The 19,913-nt window shown below is 45.8% G+C and overlaps 2 protein-coding genes across 3 annotated transcripts; both read right to left on the reverse strand.

Moving 5' to 3' along the window:
- Window positions 1-32: 32 nt before the first annotated feature.
- MTERF4 (mitochondrial transcription termination factor 4) lies at window positions 33-1,231 on the reverse strand. The gene is made up of 3 exons (XM_027703755.1): window positions 889-1,231; window positions 634-818; window positions 33-553 (listed from the first exon to the last, which is right to left on the reverse strand). The coding sequence occupies exons 1-3, from the start codon at window positions 1,229-1,231 to the stop codon at window positions 197-199; spliced, it is 885 nt and encodes a 294-aa protein (XP_027559556.1). The 3' UTR covers window positions 33-196.
- A 283-nt stretch (window positions 1,232-1,514) lies between these two features.
- PASK (PAS domain containing serine/threonine kinase) lies at window positions 1,515-19,837 on the reverse strand. 2 transcript variants are annotated; one of them, XM_027703750.1, is made up of 17 exons: window positions 19,114-19,316; window positions 18,812-19,018; window positions 17,646-17,881; window positions 16,396-16,566; window positions 15,132-15,272; window positions 14,431-14,565; window positions 13,463-13,750; window positions 12,991-13,090; window positions 11,279-11,453; window positions 9,055-9,935; window positions 8,276-8,457; window positions 7,647-7,814; window positions 6,763-6,888; window positions 6,033-6,167; window positions 3,976-4,175; window positions 2,642-2,775; window positions 1,515-2,384 (listed from the first exon to the last, which is right to left on the reverse strand). In XM_027703750.1, the coding sequence occupies exons 2-17, from the start codon at window positions 18,981-18,983 to the stop codon at window positions 2,221-2,223; spliced, it is 3,408 nt and encodes a 1,135-aa protein (XP_027559551.1). In that variant the 5' UTR covers window positions 18,984-19,018; window positions 19,114-19,316; the 3' UTR covers window positions 1,515-2,220. The 2 variants fall into 2 exon arrangements, with proteins under 2 accessions (XP_027559551.1, XP_027559550.1); XM_027703749.1 differs by lacking the exons at window positions 1,515-2,384; window positions 19,114-19,316 and adding an exon at window positions 19,664-19,837 and having other exon boundaries at window positions 2,666-3,564.
- Between the last annotated feature and the right edge of the window lie 76 nt (window positions 19,838-19,913).

The raw sequence follows: 19,913 nt of genomic DNA on the forward strand, positions 1-19,913 counted from the left end.
GGTCAGTGGTCAATGAGGAAGAATGAGTGGTGTTGTATTTGATAGATTGGATTTATTGGTGCCCCACACATGGGGCCCTGCAGCCACCATTGCTCTTGCTGATGTTGGGTGGGAGCCCAGAGCACCCATGGGTGCACAATGGGGTGGGGGAGTGCACCAGCATGGGAGGGCTCGGGCACCTCGGAGCCTCACCTCCTCACTCCGGGGCTGTTTTACTTCTTTCACTGTCCAAATCATCATCTTCCTCTGCATATAGTGCATCCACTTCCTCCTCCTTCCCCTCTTCTGCCTCCTCCCGAGCCAGCAGCTTCTTGAAGACCTCATACTCCTCGGGGGTAGAGCAGGCCAGGCTGGCCAGGAAGTCTTTCTCCGAGAGCTGAAGGATGTCCTTCAGTTTTGGGTTATTGGTTTGTGTCTGCCCTTTGTGTGGGGTCTCGTAGAGCCCTCGGCGCTCCAGGAAGATGTGCCGGTTTCGGAGCTCGGCAAAGGGCATTTGGAAGAGTCGAGCCTTCACCATCTCTTTCTGCCGGACTCCCATTCTGAAGTAAGCGTACTGCGGGCGGGACGGGGTGTGTCAGGCACAGTCCCATCCCCGCGGCAGGCTCCGGCGGGGAGAGGGATGCCGATCCTCACCTGGAAGTGGTGGTGGAGGCTGCTCGGCTCCTCCAGCAGGACGGCGGGGCAGGTGCCCAGCACCTCCCGCAGCTGCTCCGCCGTGAAGAGGCAGCGCTCCCGCAGCAGCCGCACCGCCGCCGCCAGCCTCTTCCGGGGCACGGCGAAGAGCTGGGGGCAGCGGCTCAGCGCCCGCCGCAGCCGACCTGCGGGCACAGGGTCAGCGGGCCGCGCCGAGCCCCGGTGCGCCCCCCCGTCCTCCCCGCGCCGCCCTACCTTCGTCCAGCCCCAGGCGCCGCAGCTCCTCGGCGCGCTCCCGCAGCTGCTCCGTGGGCAGCCGCAGCAGCGCCGGGCTCTGCTCCAGCAGCGCCAGGGCGGCCTCGGCGCTCAGCCCCAGCAGCAGCAGCTGCGCCGCCACCGCCTCCCGGCGCTCGGGGCCGAGCCGGGGCTCCAGCCCCTGGAGCCGCCGGGCCTGCTCCTGGCTGAAGCCCATGGCCCGCAGCGCCGCCGCCTCCCCACAGCCGCGGCGGGGGCACGGCCAGAGGGCGGCGAGGAGCGCCCGCCCCGCCACCACCGCCCGCCCGGCCCCGCGCGGCTGCAGCAGCGGCAGCCCCGCCATGGCCGCGGCCCGGCCACGCGGGGAGCAGGCGGGAGGGCCCCGCCGCGCTGCTCCGCCCCCGCCGTGTGGGCAGCGCCGGGGAACGGGAAGGAGCGCCAGGGTGGGAGCCGGGTTGTCCAGATCCGGCCTCCCCGGGCACGCAGGGCTGCCTTGCTCGGGGCAGAGCAGAGCGGTACCGCGGGCGGAGCGCCGTGCCCGCTGCCCGTGGCCCGCAGAGGCGATGCCCGGGTCATCTTCTCCGCCCGGGCCGGAGCCGAAGCACAGCCCCAGCGCCGTGCTACAGAACACAGTGTACCGTGAAGGCAGCTAGTTACGTGTTCGGATGGAGACAGCAGAGAGTCCAAAGCTGGACTCAGAGCTAATCTTTAGTAATTTACGTGGCTTTAAGCTGAGTCCTGTTGCTTCTCTGCAGAGCTGCTGTCAGACAGCAGCTGCAGCCGGGCAGAACCGCTGCCTCTCCCAGCACTTCCTCCCAAGCAGCCTAACCCTGAGCTGCACCCCAAAATGTTCCTGTTACCTGTGTCTCAATCAAATTCTCTCTATTGAATCTATTTTTAATTTCCAACATCTTTGTCTCATCAAAATCAAGGACTACTTTCCTGGATACAGAGAGGACTCTGACATAAGAAAAAGACACCACCACCCCAGCCCCACACCCCCAAATCATGATTACATGTCCGTTTTTAAGGCTCCTTTGCACACACAAACTCCAGAAAACACCCAGAGGTATTATCACTAATTTATTAATTCACTTTTTAGAAAGATACAAAAACTACATATAAAAAGTAAAAGCAGACAATAAATATATATTCCGAGTTATGGACAATTTGAACAACATTAAAATCTTGGCCTCACAGCTTTGAACCATGTCCTGGGTAAGAACGCTAATAAACTGGGCACACACGGATATCAGCAGGCAACCTTCAGTTGGGAACTGTCCTGCTAACACAGTTCAGACTTCTATAAATCACTGCTGGATGAAGAAGCCTTCAGGAGGTGGTCTCACCGGGCTCAGCAGAGATGTACACCTCTTCCCAGGTGTAATCAGCCAGGTTCACGGGTTGCCGCAGCCAAGGATCCTCGGCTAGCACAGCCAGAGTCGTGCGCTCCTCTGGAATGGGGTGCAGAAGCCCAGCCATGAGATCCATGAGACCTGGGCAGAGATAGCAGAGGGATGGCTCAGGCTGTATTTTAGACAGGCTGGGAATGTGAGATATGGTTTATATTCAAAGACTGACAAGTCACCCAAACTCTGCTGCACTGAGCAGCTTTTAAAATCATCACAGAGCACACCGGGGAGCTTCTTTTCAGGCTTCCCCTTTACTTGTGGTGAAAAAACACTGCTTATGCTTTCCCACTCCTTTAAAAAAGAGATCCACTCCTTTAAAAAGGCAAATGGAAAGAGCTCACCATCTGACACGGGGCGAGGAGGATTCAGGACAGCTGCCAGGGCCTCCTCCAGCTCACAGAAGGGATTCTCCCCAAGCACCAAGGTGTAAAGGGTGATGCCAAGTGACCACATCTCCAGCTCGGGGCCATGGTACCTGTGCAGAGATAAGCTTGCCTAAACTCAGATTGCAAGTATATACCTAACTGCAAAAGAAAGTAAAAAGAAAAAAGGAGGTTGACAGCCCTTGTTTCCAATTTTTATTTTAACATAGGAAGTTTGTGAGAATTCTAAGCAGTTTCTCATGTGTTTGAGGAGTCTGCATTATCCTTCTCCAGGAAATGAAACCACCACAGAATGGCCAACCAGTTTCTGTTGATGAGTGTGTGTAGCACGTACCCAGACTTCCACACACGTAGGGTAGTGACAAGAGAACTTACCTCTCCACCTTCTTCACCATAAGCCAAAACTATCAAGTAAATATTTAACTGGAAGAGCAAACAGGTCCCCCCAGCCCTTTCAAAACAAAAGAATTCCATCTGAGAAAACATGACAGTTCCTTTACACAGTAACAGGGAGAACTCCCAGGGCAGAGCTGCTTCCATCTCATTCCCAGTGGGAATTTCCTCTCCTCCTGGCATTGCTTCTTCCCCCCACTCTGTTATGAGGAGCTGCTGGAAGGACCAATGAAAACAGCAGTGAAGTGGGAGCAAGATACATACAGGCACATCCAATTACTGCAGGTACCACCCTGGGATGGGGAGTCTTCCTTGTGGAGCAGGTACAGGACTGCCAGCTGCTAGGTACAGAGTACTTGGAAAGAAGAGGGGAGAGACAGCCAAGACTCAGGCAGCACATGCAAAACAGCAGCAAGAGAAGTTGCAAGGGAAGAATCCTCGAGTCCCAAGGAGCACAAAAATCAATGGGGAGATGACCAAGGATTAAACTGTAAAAATTCAAGTACGTAGGAAAGGAGAGAACACACAAGATGAGAGTGTGAGAATACAAGGCACAGATACGCAAGGCAGGTGCTATTGACAGCAATACTTGCTTACACCACCTCTCTAAAAGAGCAGCTTTTGGTAGAGAAAGCCTGACAACAGACTTAGAAACAAATTTGTACATATTCAAGCTTTTACAACTGATTTCTGTCACCACAGTGCCCTACTTTGTATGCACTCAAACTTTCACAAGCGATCTGTGCCACTGCAGTGCCTTGAATCTTGCTGCAGTTCCCTGTGGTTGGATACTGTAGCAGAGTTCCAATGGCACAGCAACTTGGCTTCTCTGTTCCAGCCCTGCACACATGGGTTTTTGGTGTGATGGCACAAAAATAACTTTTCAGAGGGTTACATACGGTTTGCCAGACAGCACTTCTGGTGAGCAGTATTCAATTGTCCCACAGAAGGTATAAAACAATTTCCCAGGTTCCAGGTAGGCAGCTGAACCAAAGTCCACTAATTTAATTGTGAAATCTTCAGCAATGACAATGTTTTCATCCTTGATATCTCTGTGAAGGATGTTCCTACAGTGGAGATACCCAACAGCTGAGACAAGCTGAAAGAGGAGCAAAGAACTAGGTGTTACTACACAGAGGTATCCTGTAGCAATGGATGTTGGAAAGAATCCTGCCAAAGGTGGACTGATGAAGCAGAAGTTTTTAATGTTGTCTAAACTCATGTTAAGAGGGCTCTTTACAGAGCCACTGCATTTTCCCCTATACCTCCACTGTAAATCCCTTATCTCTCGGGCCAGAGTGTCCTGGGAAGATGTCCCAAGGTGTTTCCATTGGTCCCTTGTTAACCCCTCCCTTATTGGCTGTAAACCCCTTACCTTGATTGTGACCCCTCACCTGTGATTGGTCCCCAAGGGCTATATAAGCCCCCTCCCACAATTAAACCCTCTCTTTCGTCCTCTCTCCCCTGGTGGTCTGGTGAGTGCTCCGTCTTGGGGTCCCAGGGCCACGTGGCGGGGGGAGGGTGGAAGGGCATACTCCTTCCAGGTTATGGACTAAAACGAGGCCTGAAGGATCTCCCCTTCCCAAAAATCCACCGTTAGTATCCGACGTGGCATCACAGTATTCCAAGAGTCACATTTTGGCTTGTTTTGACACCATCTAAACAAGATATACATCCTATTTATGGTAACTGGAAATGATCCCAGGTCCGCCTGTCAGCATTGCTGCAGCGGGTGCTGCAATGCTCTTGGGAGAGACAATTACAAAAGGCTTTGCTTGCTTTCCTCTCACAAATGTGCAGGAGGAGGGGATGCTGCAGTCATGATGTGATTGGGTTTTTTTTGGTGAGAAGCTTCAGAACTCACTGCTACAATCCTGCAGGTTACTCTATTTTTATCCCAGCTTCGTTTGGAGGGTCTTTTGGCTTCTCCAGAAGGATATTACTGTGAACCTCCCATACTGCAGGATGACAAAGCATTTAAGAGTACAGTTTGGTATAAATAATATAGTCGCTCCTGAATTCCTTTCCTCTGCCTGCACAATTCATGCATTAGTGCCATAATTAAGGATAGCATCAGAACGATACCACCTTGGAGACATTTGTGATCCCTACAATGCATTTAACAAGAAAAGCAGATGGCTGAGGGAGAAAAGTTTCTATTTATAATCCTCTGCAGAGAAATGCTGTACAGATCCGAGAGAACAAGGCAGCCCTACAAACTGCAGGCTGGGTTAGGGAAAGGGCTGATCCATCACAAGGCTAAAGGGACATCAACACTCCAGGTGAGGGGAGAGTGGGCACAGCAGGGATGTGGGGGAGGTGAGCATGTGCATAGCTGTTCCTGCATACCATAGAGCATGGCATTTACTCCAAAACTCATGAGGGGGAGTTACTTGGGGACTGCTGCTGCGGTTAACTCACTGAACAAAGGACAATTCAGCTCTTCAATCACCTATTGGGCAAGCTCCTGATTCACAGGAAAACTACCCTGAGTTACTTTGCATTATGCCACTCTAAAATCCAAGAGAACTTCTTGATTTAAAGAACAGAGCCCTTTACCCCTGTAACCAATCTAAACAAAGCACTGAACAAAGTGAAAATGTGGCTTTTTGTGGAGCTCGGGGCAGCTTCTGTGAGCTTTCTTCCTCCCTCAGAGAAAATGTGACTACTACATGAATGGCCCCAGTCACAGCTGAGGGGCCATGGCTCCACTGGAAACCCTTACAGGCAGTAAGGTCCTGGAAAGGTTTCTCTGTTACAAGTTTCTAGGTAAACCTTAACAAGGGTTCTTCAGGCAGCATTTCAATCAGTCCTGCAGACTAATGAGGAAAGGTTCTGCAGGTATTGAACATGACTCCAATTCAGCACACCAGCTGATTAGCCTGTATGAAGTGAAACAGGGCCCTGGTTCTTATAATAGCCAAATCTTACCTGCATGTAGCATTTGTGTTCTCACCTGTCTGAATATATAACTTGCTAATGGCTCATCCAAGTTGGGCTGATTATCAATGAATGTGAAGAGATCCAGACCTGAGCCATGCTTCTCCATCACCAGCTGGAAAAAGCATTCATTTTCAAATACATCCAGCACCTATAAATAACAGACTGGTTTAATCATGTGCTTCATCCTCAAACAGCCTTTTTTTTTTTTGTAATAAACCCTGCTCTCCTCTTGGAGATTTAATTGATGTATATTATAATCTTCAAAGTCTCCTTTCACTGAGCACAAATGTTTCTTGAAAAGAGTACCGAGCTAAAACCGAGAGCAGAATTAAACCTAAGAGGAATTTGCTTTCTGAAGAAAAAAAAGCAACCCCAAAACCAAAACCAACAACCCCAAACCAAAGAGGATGAATCAAGATATGTATCCAGATTATTTACTGAACTAGTACATGTTCAGGTGTGACATCACACTTCCGAGATACGCATATTATCATCTTGAAATAGCATACAGGCTTTTTTTCTGTTAAGAGTCACATCTTCAGATCAGTTTGGGGTAAAAGTATCAAAGCAAGCAATAGTCTGCTGTGACACACACTCGTAAACAAAGCAGGATAGATAGGTTCCTTTCTTTCCTGAAAAGGCAGATTCAATTCAGGATGCTTCACTCCTGAAGAGGAACAGGAGACACCAAGTATTCAAATGAACCACCTGATGCAAACTGTATTCACTCCAAGTCACTGTACCTTAATGATACTGGGGTGCTGCAGCTTCAGCAGGATTGCAATTTCTTGAGTGACTCTTCCTAGCTGAGGATCATCTACCCAGCAGTCCTCCAGCACCCTCTCCTTCCAGATGAACTTCACGACAACCTACACAGACAACAGCATTCAGCATTGCCTGCAAAAGCACCGCTTTGAGGGTCAGGTGAGGTAATTTCCAGGAACTCAGTCACTCATATTACCAGAAGGATAAAAGCAACCCAATGTGAATAGCTATAATATCTTTAAACATCTTTAAAGTAATTTAATCCTAGAAGCCAAATGATGCACACAAATGCACGTATTTATTGCTGTTCTGAATTCCAAAGGCTTTGACAGGCCAGCTGTCTTATCAACCAGTTACAGCAGCGGTGGCACAGGGGTACAATGGAGGGAAATGAGCACTTAACATCCATGCAGAGAAACGTGAGAGCTTCCTGATACTTCTGCTGATAAAGAGGAGGGTCCCATAACATAAACATCTCTACTCCACATTCTTGAGTCATGGCACGATAAAGACTTTGAGGTTTGCCATTTCCTTTAGTAACAGAAGATTAAAACCTGTAATTCTGTTAAGCTTAACTTCTTTCAACAGGTTCAATTAGCTACATTCATCAGTTCATTAGCTACATTCATCAGCTCATTAGCTCATTCTGCACCTGTTGTCTCACATTCATACACCAATGCAAATATTTTGCTGTCCTGTTTCAGTGAGGTTTGCTTCCTCAGATTTCTGTTCAAACAAAGCAAAACCCCAAACTACCAAACAGAAGCTTTTAATAGTGTAGTGTTGACAGAATATGAACACTCTTACCTTTCAGTTATCTTCCTAAAAAACTATTGCAGGAGAGCTAAAAGAAATACTTCACCTCCTGATGATCTTTCTTGCTCCTGGCAGTCCAGACAAAGCCAAAAGCACCTTTGCCAATAAGACTGAGAGTGCTGTAATTTTTTGCGTATTCTCCCTCACATGCTCTTAATTCTTCGAGCTCTTCAGCTCTTCGGGAATTATTGAAAAGTGAAGTTGATCTGATGGCCTAGGTACATATATACAGGTTACAACAGCAAGAAAACAAAATGAGCAAGCCACAGAATCACGTTTATAAAATGAATAAATACTGAAAAGAACATACACATCTGCAAGAATTGCTAAAAGGAGAAATCTTTGGTTATGATAGCGACAGCCATCACCAGACAAGTTAAGTACAGGTCTGATCTCCAGTACATTTCAATACACAGCAGTTCCTTGGAGTCTCCTGCAGTCTGGAACAGTGTTGTTCAGGTTGGAAAGGTCACTACACTAATCCGCACACCAGAAATGTTACAAAATAGCAATTTGAAACCTTTTCTTTTTAACATAAAAGTAGGAAAACAAACGAACAGAAATATCCACCCCACCACCTCATGATGTCAATTTGAAAAACTTTTTGACTTGAGCTTCAACTTAACAATCAAACAAGGAAAGAAATGCTCAGTATTCAAAGACAGGATTTCTTACTTCTCCGAGACTGTTTGTAGAAAGATCAGCAACAGACTGGGCAGAGCTTGCTGGGCTGGAGAGCAAAAGCTGAGTCTTTGCTACAGCTTCCTTCTGGCTCTGTGAAAGGTCTTTCACCACCCAGACACAGAAAAGTACAGTGGCGTCCTGCAGTTCTGCACATTTCACCTCAAAGAGTACACCTGGAGGAACAGGTGAGGAAGTTAAAATGGTAGAATGCAACTTAAGTGTTTAGCAAGACCACAGACATTTGATGACAAAATTCTGAGCTCTTAACAAAGAGCTGTTTATTTGGGGAACACCTGCTCACTAAAGAACCATCAGAGGGGCTGACACCAGCATAGCTATTCTAGAGGTACCTATCAGCTACCTCCACAGTTCCCACCTCCAGCAGAAACTTTTGTCAGTGTCTAATTGTGATTATTCATTTTGCATTGTTATTCTAAATTACATAAAAATGGAGATTTTACAGCTTTACAGTGGATTTTTTACAGTGTATTTTCTGTTCAGAAAAAGTTATCAGATTCAACCTTTTTAATTGTGTTTTAAGAATATGTCTGACTTTTCAGTAGGGATTAACTTCTTAATAACTTTGTATTTTATACCACCTCCTTTTCTAATATCTTCTGAATAGACTTAAATACTGATTTTTCTTCTAGATGCTTATTCCTTCCTCTCCACTGTGAGCTTCTAACCAGAGCTGTCTGCCTTCTGCAAAAATGTGGGTGAAAAAGAGGACCCTGGTAAAAGTTTTGGGGAGGGGAGAAGATTTAACTTACTGAATTGTGAACCGTCTCTGTGACAGCAATTCCCGGTGTAGCTGCCTTCCAGAATCTCCCAGATCAAAGGAGCTGCTGGATTCAGCCTTCCTTCTCGTTTCACCGGGGTCGATGTTACTTTTCTCTCCATGTTTTGCTGCCCCTGCAGCTGACCGAGTTCTTCAGGCCCACCTTTGCTTTTCAGGGGGTTTCTGCTGGCCTTGTGCCCCACAGTTTCTGCAAGAGTTTCGGCTTTCTCAGGAAATGCTTTGGAGGATTCTTCAGAGTTTTGTAAATGCCTCTGGAAGGCCAGCCACCCAGAACCACCTTCTGTGGCAACACCACTCAGCAGCTGCTTTCCCTGACCCGCAGAAGAAGTGCTGTTTGTCTCAGTTAGCATATTGGAGTCCACTGCATCAGACGAGCATGCTCCTGCAAGAGCTGCAGTAATACCTAAAGAGTTGTCTGAGTTCCCCTTGACACAAGTATTCAGACCCAGTACCTCAAGACCAGAGCAAATACAGTTCAGTTCAGTGTCTGACTCTTTAACATCTTCAGAGGTTGTGGCAACTCCTGGTGCAGAAGCACTGTGACCCGTTTTATTTGCTGAACAAACATCATAGACAGTATTTCTTTCACATGCAAAGAAGGCTGAAGCATCATTTAGCAGGCAGTTTTCAACAACAATGTGCTCAAGGCTGGAATGCTCTGCATCACACCTCGAGTTTGTTTTTGATGCCTGACCTGTAACCACGTGGCTTTGAAAGTCTTGTCTGCAGTCCAGTGCTGTCCCTGGCCATGGCTCATCCATTGTTGGTGTTCCAGGTGAGTTACAGGTAACAACAGAAGGCAGCTTCACTGGGCCATAGGATGAGGTACTTAGAATATCTTCTAGCCTAGAACTAACATGCAACCAGAGAGCATCTTTTGAGAATTATTTGATCCTGAAGTTTCCACTGTTCTACACTGTTCCACTGCTCTGATTGTGTCAAGGCAGGTTTTGGGATAAGGCTCTGTGGTGGGCTGACAGCCCATCAGTAAGCAAGGCTGTCCTCACTGTAAAGATTCAAAGTTGACAGCGACATCATGGTGCCAAAAGAATGAGAAAACTGTCCTGCTGTATCCTACCTACTCTTATTACTATAGTCACTATTTAAAACCTGCACCAATTGTTTTAAGTTTGAAAGAGAAAGGTAGAAAGCTGTTGGCACAGGCATCCAAAATCCTAACAAATTTTCCAAATAAGAGCAGGTACACTCAAATGGTACTCTTTCCCTATGGATAATTTCCTTCTCTAGCTTAATTTCAAAATATAGATCATAGATCATTTCCCATCACAAAAAAAAAGCCAGTACACATGGCAGGATACTTCCAGTTCTGAGAACAGGAGATCCCTTTTCTGTCCAACAGGAGATGGATGTTCCCATCCATCAGTTTAACCAGGGTCCACTGAAGTCCAAGGTATTGCACAAGGTGTTTTGCAAACATCTCCATTAGTAAAAAAGCAGCATAGAAAAACAATGAAGCAGAGCATTTACAATCTAAGTATGATATGAGAGACATAAATCCAGGGGAGCACCAACAGTGGGACTGTCAGTCTCTTTAAAAAGCAGCAAGAACTGTGCTGGAATAGTCTGTGTCTTAAAATGGACAGTAAATACTGTCTGAGGGTTAGAATTTTTAATGTGGAAGGCTTAAAATTTGACTTACAGTAAACCATGAGCGTCATATATGTACTTGTACAGAATTTCTAACCTCGTAACAGGAAAAAGACTGGAAAGGTAGAATAAAAATGGCTGGACTTCAGTAACACAGTACCCTGTTTTAATGGATGACCTGACAGTTACACTGAGCACCAAAAGGAATAACATTTAGAATTCACCCCAGGTAATCTGGCTTCAGTGCAACACCAGCTTGAAGGAGATAAACATCCACTGTTTATGATGTAGTGAAGGCAGAGCCTAATTACCTTCCCTAGTCTTGGTGAAGCATTTGGTCCCCTTTAGAGTTGGAATTCCTGTAACTTTACAATGGTGGGTTGTGCAGATCCAAATAAAAATCTAAGGTAGGCAAAGCTCAGCCTGTCTTGCAAACAGCACTCAGATTCTAAAGACAGCAAAATGTGGAAGGCCCTTGTTGCACCTTCCCACAGACATCACACTGGTGAAAAAAACAGGTTTTGCTGGTGATTGCCACCACAGCTCTTCATTTTCCCAAGTGAATATGCAGTTTATGAAATGCCTACCTATTAGTGGGGGTGGATGCCACTTCAGGAGGTGAGGGAGGAGAAAAGAAACTGGTCCCGTTCTTTTGTTTATTCTCGTCATGTATTAATTTGTCATCTTTGCGTCTTTGTTCCAATTTCTGCTCTCCATCTCGTGACAGAAGGTGTGCTAAAGATGCAGCCAAGGAGCTGCTGTCTGTACCAAAGAGGAAACAAAACCATACCAACTTAACCTTTTATATTTAGTCTTCAGAGGCTATAGTGCTTAAAAATAAACTTGGAACTGCCTTGGTCTGTCTTGTCCCTAAGGAATTGAGTATAAAAGGCTTGATTAAGGCAAAACAGTCCAAATATGAGCATTCCACTCTACTTCATTTTTAGAAATCATCACATGCAGCAATCTACATGTTTTAGGGGTGACAATATTTGCTTTTCTATCAAAGCTCTTGGACAGGTATTGGTATCATGGGTTAGCTACTTGAACTGAAGTTCAGAGACCTAAAAAAAGGCCAATAACATATAGAAACTGGAATTAAAATGATCATACAAATAGGAGCAGCAGCAAAAAAAAAAAAAGTTCCAACCACACACATATACTGTCCATTCCAAACACATAAAATGACAAGGTTTGTACTGGATTTATATAACTCACTGAAGCTGTAAGATTAAAAAAGTACACCATCTAAATATGTTTGAAAGAACAGGACACAAAGTTCTTTCGTTTTCCAGTGACAACAGATCAGAAGCAAAAACATGAGTTTGAAAGAAGTGAACCAAGTATTGTTGCTGCAGAAGAAAGTAATGAGCAATGAGATCTGAATCTAGAACAATGCTTCCATTAGTAAAGGCTGAGTGCCAACAATGCTTCCCACTGAAGAAGTGAATTATTCCTAGATTAGTGGCATCATTTCATCAAAGAATTACCTAAGAAACCGTCTAGGAACTCTTCTTTGTTCCAGTGGGGTGCATTGGTTTCAATGCAGATGTGCATTTCCAAGCAAAGAGAAAAAGAAAAGGGGGAAAAAAAGAAAAGGAGGAAAAAACAAGAGGAGATAAAACCAGCAGAAGAGATCTCCTGCAATATGGGTGAAAGTGTGCACTTGTTCTCTGTGTTGGGCTGAGCTAGCTGGAAAGACAGATTTGGAAACATGAGGCTTCCTTGCTTCTGTTTATTGCTGTTGTGTTTAGAGAAGTAAAATTTTGATAAATTTTTCATAAATGCAGCAAACTGCATCAGAAGAATATGTGATGCTTCCCTAACTGAAACACCACAGCAACATAACATTGTATATTAGCCAGCAACACAAGCCAATTCAGAAGAATATTAGATTTTTCCCTTAAAATACTGATCCTAAGCATCTATAGCCCTGCTGCAGTATAGTCACAAAAGCTGTATTTTACACATCTTAAAATACTGAAGGATCCTAGCAGGGGAGGGAGGGGAAGTGCTTGTTAAATATAAAGCATTCTCTATTGACAGTGTAACTTCCAACTTGGATATTCAGATTCATCTTCCTGGCAACAAAGAGAGAAGCACAGTTTTAGGTGAATAATTCTCTTTACCTGAAGTTATAGTGGAAACCCAATTTGAAAACTGCATGGAGGGACGTTGCTTTTATGAAGAATGCCCCCATGTTTGTAGGTGAACCTCTAGTCCCTGCTCTTTTTCCCTTCCTTACAGCAGCCAGAGCCAGCTGTAGGGCAGGCAGCAACACCTTCAAAGAGGCACTCACCCTCTGTCCCCGTGGAGTCATCCAGAGGAGGAAAAGGCAAAGAGCACTCACTGCTTCTCTCCATGTTGTTATAGAAACCAGGAATCAGGAATGTAATGTTCTAAAACAAAGAATGAAACCTTATAAAACTAAGCCAGCTCTCACAGAACGGGGGCAAATGCTAACAATCCATGTTTGTGAACCCGATTCTCATGGACAGCCAGGCAAAAGTGATCCACATGACTAAAGGAGAGCATAGGACTGTGCAGTTTGCTTTGGGCTACTTGAAATCCATACCAAGCTCCTCAGCACTGCAAGTCTTAGCAATTACAGCATGGGATTGGTGCTGGATCATCCTACACCTCACTTACCAAATACATGGAGCACAGAGGTTTTGTCACAAACAAGGATTGTAAAAGACAACTTCACAATTCCAATGGATGTGCTGCCAGATGTAGCAGTCTTCTGGGAGGGTTTAAGCCTCTTATCTTACCTTTCCCAACAGTTCTTTCTTCTCATAACCAAAGAGCATTAAAGCAAAACTATCATTGATGCCACAGATGATTCCATCTGACTGGACAGTGATAAGACCACTGATGGTGGAAAAAACCACAACTGTAGCAGAGTACTGATAGCCTGGGAGAGAGCCTTCTGTCTGCAGAATCCCATCCTTCTGCACCCTTGCTTGGTCCTCCTCCAGAAGACTGACTTGCAGCTTTAAACTGAGAGGAAACACGTTACCCTCTCTGGATCGGCCTGCAGCTCGCTGGGTCCTGAGGTTCTAAATTAAAGCAAAAAAAACCCAACCAAACAAAACTCAAACAGGAGACTTCTAACTAACCAAATGTTTTTGCTTTATTTCAGTATTCATGTAAAATGACACAGGAATTCTTAGGAAAAAGGAGCAGGAAAAGAAAAACAAACCCAATCTGTGAATATCAAAATGAACAATATCTGGTTTTCTAAGGATTTGGAACCCAGTGTTGAACTCCTATATAAATATCTTGATGATGAGGACCAGCCTATACTGCAGCTTTTCAGCAAATTAGGCATTCATGAGAAGGCCTCTTTAAACTCCCTAGATGCCCAGTTTCATGGCATTTTCAAGATCTGGGTATTCTTTCACTCCTCAGACAGGCATGATTAAAACAGACTAAAGAATTCAAAGGAACCTTAGAGGGCTTACAGAGATAACACAGTGCCTTAAAAAGCCACAGTACTGGAGAAAAGTGTCTTTCACCAGGACAGATTCCACAGTGAGAGGTCAAGGCTTGGTCTCATTCCTAGTCAGGAACTCTTCAGACAGCAGCTCCACAAATAAGCAGCAAACCCTTTTCCAGGGGAATTAGGGTTCTCTCTGAAAAAGCTCTTTTCTGTTACATGAGGAGGGAAAATGGCATGCACACATGTGTTCCAAGTGGGAAGGCTATAGAAGAAATAAAGTTGGTGCTTATACTGTACCTTTGGGATTTTTTTGCCTAGAGGAGGGATCTGCACAGAAGGAATCAGGTCCTTTATGTGGAGCCCAACTACTTCTTCCAGTGTTGTGTAGCCATGGAGATGGGCAAAAAGGAGGTCACATGATGTAATCTCTCCCTTGGGAAGAAAATTTACAGGACTGTTAAAATTTTAGCATTTCAGCCACGGTCCACTCAATCCCTTGACAACGGTTTCTGCAAACATCTAAGCAAAGGAAGGAAATTTCATTCCGCAGTCCCTTGGTGGACACAACTCACTCAATAAAAGCAGACACAGCATAATGCAATACTCTGACATCACTGTGCAGGGAGCCTGCTCTTTTCCTGGGGGAGAGGCAGAGGATTCCAGCACTCCTCACAGAACTGTTCCTCAGCAAGCTGATCCCTTCACAAGAGCATCCATGATGCAAATAACCAACCCTGGCCAAACCAACACTGCTCAAGTGTAAGATGTCCCTGAGGAGAGGCAGCATCTCTTTATGTGGGTTGCAAAACACATCAAGGTGAGCCACATGGGAGATCCATGCACAGGTCCTGCGTGCACAATCCCGGTTTCAGGCACTGCTATGGGCACAGGCCACGTTCACAAACAGTAATCTGTGCCTGCTGCCTCTTAGATACGTTCAGCTCACACATAAACTCTCGCTAATTGCAACGTTATTTGATTGTTAGGAAAACACTCACGTCAACCCTGAAGCAAACAGAAGCTGAAAGTCTTTCCACTGGTTCCAGCACAACCACACAACGCTGGGTGTCCTTGCTTCTTATTTGCCTCTGCCAGACCGAGACAGGGATCTTCTCGTTGAGGCGGCCTGTAACATCCATCTTTCCCCAGGAATCAGAGATGGAGACATCACTTACTAAGACTGTGGTTACTTAGCAAGAATTTCAAAGAAGAGTAAGGTACTGAGGCAAGATATCTCTCTGTCACTGTTAGAAAAACATTGTTTCTTGACTACTTCCTATTATTTTATGAGAAGAAATGCAGTTTTAACATAGAGATGAAAAGGTTTGAAAATAAATCACTGATCATACACAAAATGTTACTTGTGTATCATCTCTCCCTGCCTGAGGAAGACTAAAGGCATTTCCTTCAGCATAATAAATGAGCCACTCTAACACCTTGCATTCAGTGAGAAGTGCCTCTCAGAGATGCCTCTCAGGATGCCCAGTGGTGCTAATGAACACTCCACATTAGTAACATAGTTCTTACTTTGAGATGCAAAATCCAGTGGTTTAACTTCTTATGGGAGTAAATTCTTCTCAGATCAGAAAATGTTTATTTATCTTATAGCCTGTAAGGTTTATATCAAGCCTTTTATGTGATCTTGACAGAATGGGTTTATGAATTACACAGTGACTCCTGTAAAGTACTTGGAATGGCTTGGAATTAGTGCCTTCACCAGATATTTAATTTTAATCTTGGGTTTCACTGAATCAAACTTATGTTTTTTATTTCCCCCCGTATCCAACTGAGGATTCAGGAAGATAAAGCTCTAAGATACTGACAATTTCAGTACAAAAATAACACACCAGGAAGAATATGAGCTCATTTTCCAAGGATTTTCTACTGACAGCTCACAACAGTAGCAAAAGAAAATAATTTTGAGACATTTCTCATGCAGTTCTCTTATAAACAACCCCATTCTAGGAAAAATATCCATTCTATACTTTTGCACAAACTATGGTGTTTTGGCACAGATATTTCACTGGCTTGTAACTTTATAATATGCACAATGCAATTTAAGATAATTTATAATATATTTTTAAGGACCACACAACTGGGAACTTTTCCATAATAGACTTTTTCCATGTTAATTATGTCGATTTAAGTTTTTTTAAAATCTAATGTGCTTTAAGTTCTGATTTGGTCAAGTTATGGTTTAAAGGTTTGCAGATATGGGAATTCAGAGATGGTGGGGGATATTTCCTTGAACATTTCACGTACCACAGTTCCTGAAACCACCGATGACCATTCATAAGTTTCTAGGTACTCCTCACCCACAGCTTCCCACACCTCTTGACTGGGTTTGGATATCAAGTGGGACAGCTTTTGACCAATGAGTTCCTGACTACTGCACCCAAGCAGCTTGCAGGCTCGATCATTAGCCACTAAGATCTAGAATAAAAAACAGAAAAAAACAAACCAACACAAAGAATAAAAGCTGTAAGTTTCGTTAATAGATCATCATGTCCTCAGGTTGCTGCTTTAATGTCTTGCAATATCCCTTCCTCTTAGTGAAAATGGAGTGGTTCTTTAAAATTCTGAGTTCATTAAAGCTTCTTATTCTAGGATGTATCTTCTTGGTTAGGAGGTTTTGAGACATTGCTTTCCATTTAGGTGTCCTGTTTTCTTTTAACTGTAAATCATTACATCCATGGAAGCAAAACTGCAAAGCTGTGCTTGCAAGCAAAGCCAGGACAAGCCACAAAATCATATCCAGCCTCTAAAGTGTGCAGTGATGATACCAGCCATCGACACATTTGAGTCTGTGTTCACAGAGCAAGTCAGGATTAAATGCCTTTAAGACGGGTAAACTCAAACTGCCAGTTCAAGCTAAAAAACGGCACAGATCTTTAAAGTTGTCAGGATTCAATTTTAGATTCCTTTCGGGACAGAAACAGAGAAATACTTCCCAACATAAAAGGTATATTTACTGGGGCAGATAAAGAGACCTTGTGCCACCACAAACACATCCCAGGGTTGGTACTTTACAGAGAGGAGGCTTGAAGCACATTTTGCTTTTTCCTTCTTCCCTCATGCCACTTCACAGCTGCATTCTTATGGAATCATAGAATCACAGAATAATTTGGGCTGGAAGGGACCTTAAAGACCATCCAGTTCCACTCCCCTGCCATGGGTAGGGATACTTTCCTCTACAACAAGTTGCTCCAAGCCCTGTCCAACCTGGCCTCGAACACTTCTAGGAATGGGGAGCCCACCTCCCTGGGCTGTTTGAAAAAAGACTCAAGACATCCATGCTTCTGCCATTACATTGTATATTTTGCTAACTACAACCTGTAGTGGAAATAAACTCGTTGTCAGTCTTTAGAAGACTACTGAGCTGGAGCAGACTACAAAATGCCTTCATAGCACTCTGATTACACGCAGGAATAACAGTCATTTTAGCCTGTCTGATGTCACACAACCTGCACCAGTTAGAGAGAGCTCAGTGCAGCAGCCAGTCCTGCAAATACCTCTGTTGTGCTGGCGTCCACGGTGAAGATGGCTTTGTTTGGGTTGCGTGCAGCAGCTGGGAGGTGCTGGCTGGATTCCTCCCCAGCAGGGGCATGCAAAAAGGAGCAAGAAGCAGAACTTCCAATGGAAGCAGAGAGAGAGGTGGAATCCCATCCAGCCCATGAGTTACCAGCTTTGCTGGAACAAATGTTATGAGCTGTCAGTGAAGACAAACAGTAAGAGCTCCATTTCTCCCCTAGGAAAAGAGAAAGATCAGCAATGTAGCTGTAACCGTCCAGGAGTGTCAGAGGAATGAATTAAAAAAAATAAAACAGACACACTTCTAATAAATGTATCTTTTGGAATCACAGCCACTGGAACATGTAAAATCAGTCCACAGATTAAAAAAAATTGCCAAGATCCGTAAGTTTCAACCAGACTAGTTAACTTTCATTTTTCACTTAGCAGATTTGAAAATGTTCTGAAATCTTTCAAACAAAAAATGAAATGGTTATTAAATAATTGCAGTAAATGCTCAAGCCCTTATTAAACACTGCATTTGTCAGAAGCCAGTTATTTAGCTGTTCACACCGAAATACCTGCACCCACACCAATGTTTCAAGCTATGCAATGCCAAGTGATTGTACTAAAATTTTCAAAGGTTCTGCCTGTAAAGAACGTTTCTCTAAGAAGGGGCATAAGCAGCCAAACACCATCGCTCCAATCCCAAATCAGTAAGGAGCTTTGAAGGTTTAGCAGTACTGGAAGAAGCATTATGAACAGCTCAACACAAGGACATTTCTGATTTTATGCAGTGCACATAGTATGAACACACTCACCACGATAAAACAAGGAGACCTGTATCTGGACACACTGACAGAATTCAGTATAACATCATCTTTCTCCTCATTTGGAAACCTTTTGTGGTTTAGATAATTATAGAAGATGGCAAGGTGGTCCAATGGCAGGCAATAAAAGTCGCCCAGGGACAAGTACAAGTGCAGAGCACCTATCTAGTAATGCTTTCCCTGTAAACTCTCCCAGCCTGCAGTAATCCACAGCTCAGGTGCTTATTGAACAAGTGTATCCTTGCAGATACTTAATGCTGTCACCTCTAGGTTTGGGGAAGGGGAGGAAGAAGATTTGAAAGCTTCATGGAAACTCAATCTCACAGTACAATGCTCACCAGATAGAGATGCTCTAAGCCGACAGAGTCCAGAGAGACGACTTTTCCTGCTCTTGTTGCCCCAGGGGTAGGATCTACTTAGCTTATCAGAATCATTCAAGCAAGTAAGGACTAAACCCGTTGATGAAGGCAGAAGGCCCCCTTCAGAGGCGCTAAAAGCCTTGGCTGCCATGATCACGCTCAGGTTGCCACGCCGCACCCAGGGAGCTGCAACAGAAACAGAGGGAACTGAATCAGCCCGGCGGGCTGGCACCGATGCTGAGCCCAAGGCACAGCCCTGTAAGTTACAGCAATGCACTCATTCCTTCCGTGTCCTGATCGGTGTTTGGTCTGTGCGGTGACTCGGCTGACTTATCGTTCTGCCCTGGCGGTGTAGGACACTTGTGACCGATATGTTTCTGCCAGATCTGCTGAGCACCCACCCAGCACCCTCTCCCCGTTCCGGCCGCTTTTAAAAGCAAAAGCTTTGGTACTTTGGGAAGTCACTTCCAGTTTTGAATCAGCAAGTGTGACACAGCCTCCCTTTCCCCCCCCTCCCCCCCGAGCGCTGCCCGGGCCCCCGTGGCCCCACCAGGACAAGACAGGACAGGACAGCACGGCCCGGTCCGACCCGGTCCGACCCCCGCGCTCAGGGCGCCTCCACGGCCGCAGGGCGCCAGAGGGCGGGACACAGCGGCCGCGTCAGCCAATAGGGAAAGGCGTTGTGAGAATGGCACGGAGGTGAGCCAATGGAACGCCAGCGCGGGAGAAGGCAAAAGAGGTTTGTGTCTCCCGCCCTCCCTCCCCTTCCCCGCCGCCGCCACACGCGGGGCCCCGCGCCCTGGGCTGCCGGCCCGGAGCAGCACGGCCGACCTGCTCCGGGGGCGGAAGGCTGCAGGTGGGCAGCGATCCTCCGAAGGATTTGTAGGCAGAAGCGCGCAACGCGTCTGGCCTGAGGCGCTGGTGGGGAGGAAGCAGGTCCCCGGACGCCTCCCGCCCCGCCCAGGGGAACTACAGCTCCCAGGAGGCTGCGGGGCGCAGCTGGCGCGCGTGCGCGCGAGGGAGGGACAGTAGCCGGGGCGCTGCCCTGCCCCCTGGGCGCTCCGCCTGCAGGTGATTGGCT

This window comes from Neopelma chrysocephalum, unplaced genomic scaffold, assembly GCF_003984885.1.
Source record: "Neopelma chrysocephalum unplaced genomic scaffold, ASM398488v2 Primary Assembly neopelma1_252, whole genome shotgun sequence".
NCBI lineage: Eukaryota > Metazoa > Chordata > Aves > Passeriformes > Pipridae > Neopelma > Neopelma chrysocephalum.

What these genes read in the sequence shown, in the direction of transcription:
- MTERF4 (XM_027703755.1), bottom strand. Translation starts at nt 1,231, where the DNA reads ATGGCGGGGCTGCCGCTGCTGCAGCCGCGCGGGGCCGGGCGGGCGGTG. An exon ending in GCGCCTGGGGCTGGACGAAG is followed by an intron (nt 819 to 888) that starts GTAGGGCGGCGC and finishes CTGTGCCCGCAG; the next exon opens with GTCGGCTGCGGCGGGCGCTG. An exon ending in GCCTCCACCACCACTTCCAG is followed by an intron (nt 554 to 633) that starts GTGAGGATCGGC and finishes TCCCGCCCGCAG; the next exon opens with TACGCTTACTTCAGAATGGG.
- PASK (XM_027703749.1), bottom strand. Translation starts at nt 18,983, where the DNA reads ATGGCAGCCAAGGCTTTTAGCGCCTCTGAAGGGGGCCTTCTGCCTTCA. An exon ending in CTACAAACAGTCTCGGAGAA is followed by an intron (nt 7,815 to 8,275) that starts GTAAGAAATCCT and finishes ATATGTACCTAG; the next exon opens with GCCATCAGATCAACTTCACT. An exon ending in CAAGTTATATATTCAGACAG is followed by an intron (nt 4,176 to 6,032) that starts GTGAGAACACAA and finishes CTCCTCTTTCAG; the next exon opens with CTTGTCTCAGCTGTTGGGTA.